We start from the raw sequence: 3,193 nt of genomic DNA, 5'->3' as shown, positions 1-3,193 counted from the left end.
AATGCTAACAATACTGCCAAAAGCAATGAGCAACGTGAGTCAAACTGGGAAAAACACCAACTTCAGTCTTCAACATCTAACGAGAAGTGTAAGTGTTTAAGAAAAGATTTCCATCCTTTTTTGAAACGTACATATTCTCTAAAAGGACACGTGGAAAATATGCAAGGTAATTTAGTCTCTATTGCAAATACTCATTCAGACAATTGTGAACGTAGGATTCACATTCAAGGATGTCTGAACACCTACAATTTAACAATGAGTGGGAAAATTCACTATCTAATCAATTTGAGAGGTCCAAGAGAAGAGAGTCATTTTTCTTCCCCCAACGGATATTTTCTCTCCATTCCAAGATGTATAATGTTGATAATAATGGAGGAGACATAATCCAGCCATCATTGTTCAATAAATATTGTGATATGGTTAATACACAACAACCTTCTTTATGTAATAAAATGAGTCAGACCTTAAGTAACAGCTCCAGCTCCAATAATTACAAGAGTATTTATGGTGGACTGAGAAGGTATTCAGGCAATGAAAATGGGTATAGGGTTGAAGGAGACTCAAACCTTATGAAACATCAGGGTTCTGAATCATCAAACAAGGATTCTAAAAGTAATGAATGTGCAAATACCTTTGATCAAATGTCAGGTTTTTCTCTAGATAAGAGTACTTGTACTGAAGAGAGAACTTGTACTGAATATGGGAAGGTTTCTAATCGGTCTTCAGAATTTATTCAACAGCAGACTGTTCAGAATCCACAGAAAGAAAACAAGTGTAAGATATGTGGGAAAATATTTAGTAACTCATGCCATCTACGTAGACATAAGAAAATTCATACAGGAAGGAAACCTTTCAAATGTACAGAATGTACCAAAGCATTTAACCATAGCTCACTTCTTACTAAACATCAGAGAATTCACGCTGGAGAGAAACCTTATAAATGTACAGAATGTGGCAAAGCCTTTAACCACAACTCAAACCTCATTCAACATTGGCGAATTCATATGGGAGAGAAGCCTTACAAATGTACAGAATGTAGCAAAGCCTTTATCTGTTCCTCACATCTAATCTATCATCAGCAAATTCATACTGGAGAGAGACCTTATAAATGTACAGAATGTAGCAAAGCCTTTATCTGTTACTCACAGCTAAGCTATCATCAGCGAATTCATACTGGAGAGAAGCCTGATAAATGTAAAGAATGTAAAAAAGCCTTTATTCAGTGCTCACATCTTACTCAACACCAACGAATTCATACTGGAGAGAGACCTTATAAATGTACAGAATGTGACAAAGCCTTTAGTCATAGTAGTAATCTCACTAAATATCTGAGAACACACACTTGAGAGAAACCCTAGTAATGGAACAAGTGATGGAAGAGTTTGTTCCAAACATGCATCAGAAAACACAAAAGTTCATATAAGAAACCAATGTAAAATATTTTCCCACATATCTTACACTTGTTTTCTTTCTGTGGATTCTGAACAGTCTGCTGTTGAATAAATTCTGAAGACTGATTAGAAACCTTCCCAATGTATATTCCCAAAAGCAAACCTAGGAATATATCAAATATTTCACCTCATAAACTTAAATTTAATGAAAGAATGGGAATATACAAGGGTATATGAAAGACAGAGGAGCAACGTGACAAATATATAGAAAGGTATTTAATCAAAAGTTAAATCAAAGTAAATATGCGTGCTGCTGCTGCTAAGTCACTTCAGTCGTGTTTGACTCTGTGCGACCCCATAGACGGCGGCCCACCAGGCTCCCCCGTCCCTGGGATTCTCCAGGCAGGAACACTGGAGTGGGTTACCATTTCCTTCTCCAATGCATGAAAGTGAAAAGTGAAGTCGCTCAGTCGTGTTCGACCCCCAGCAACCCCATGGACTGCAGCCTTCCAGGCTCCTCCATCCATGGGATTTTCCAGGCAAGAGCACTCCATAGTTAAAACAGATCGAAAATGGATATTTTAGCATGAATCGTGAGATGAAGGTTGACGGTTAGAACATTACAGTTCTTAGCAATGTATATATGCTTGTTAATAATGATGTGATGTGAGGTTATTTGGACTGAATGTAATTCACCACTCAAATAATCCACGTTATGCTTTCTTTCTAGTGTGTTTGCAAACATAGGTTTTTGATGATTTATTAAAGATTAGCCTATTTATATTGTGTTGCAACCATTTCTATCTAATCTCCATTAGAAGATTGAGGATGCCATAATGTAAAATGGACAATGAACATTTAAATAGAGGTGTTTGTCATTGACGTGAAATATCTGGAGGTTGCCATGAAGTAAGTGATCATTTAGTCTTTCCGTGTATTAAAGTAAGACAGAAGTTCGTTACAATAGTAATATCCTTCATTTGTAAGAAGAACACAATGACAGTTCACTGCAATATTGATGTATCTTTATAATATCAACACAAGTCATGATTATTACTTGACAGTGTTGAAATAAGGACAGTAATAAGCTAGAAACGTAAGAAACCCTTCCTGGAAAAGGCATGGAATTGGTGTATATCATGCTTGCTAAGTGCTTCCTAGTCTTTGTTTGGTAAGCCATGGAAATCAGAAATCTCACAACATTCTATCAACAAATGAATATCTTTCTCCGTACTTTTGATCTGTATTTAATCATGGATCATACCGTGGATTGTAAAAGGTTTTATTTCAACTATGTGTGAAATTTAATACATGGTTATTCATAAAAGTGAATGGCTTTTATTGTTTTGGTTGGTTGTAATAAATGAAATGTTAACCCACCACCAACAGCAACCTCGCCCACCTTATTTAAGGTTGTAGTGAAGAGACCGCAATTAACTGTTCGGTAACACACAAAGATGGCATATGGGGAAATTAGTTTACTCACTGGATTTAAACTTCTCATAACTTCATGTACATTCCATCATTTCTAGGTTGTATCTCCTCTCTCATTTTGTAACTACTTAGACACTGGGATGATTCTAGTAAGAAAAATGATACAGAGTATTGTTGACAGTTTCCCTAAACTGCTCCATGATGTTGCTGCCTCAGCATCTGTCTGGGGATCAGGCAGCCTGCAGGTCCTTGAGCTCACACCAGCCAGTCTTGTGAGCACATGCACTAGATGAACCCCTTCCTTGAGACCAGCAGTCTTGCTGGACCTCAGGGTCTATCCACAGACCCCCGTTCAATCACACTGAGAG

At 37.2% G+C, this 3,193-nt stretch overlaps 1 protein-coding gene across 1 annotated transcript; it reads left to right on the top strand.

Moving 5' to 3' along the window:
• The first annotated feature begins 228 nt into the window (after positions 1-228).
• On the top strand, positions 229-1,346 carry LOC129630719 (zinc finger protein 501-like). Its single transcript, XM_055551216.1, has one exon. It carries the CDS (start codon positions 231-233, stop codon positions 1,344-1,346), a length of 1,116 nt encoding a protein of 371 aa, XP_055407191.1. The 5' UTR covers positions 229-230.
• Positions 1,347-3,193: the final 1,847 nt, after the last annotated feature.

This window comes from Bubalus kerabau, chromosome 17, assembly GCF_029407905.1.
Source record: "Bubalus kerabau isolate K-KA32 ecotype Philippines breed swamp buffalo chromosome 17, PCC_UOA_SB_1v2, whole genome shotgun sequence".
NCBI classification, from domain to species: domain Eukaryota; kingdom Metazoa; phylum Chordata; class Mammalia; order Artiodactyla; family Bovidae; genus Bubalus; species Bubalus kerabau.
Note: the sequence above shows the minus strand (reverse complement) of the source record. Positions and strands in the feature narration are given on the sequence as shown.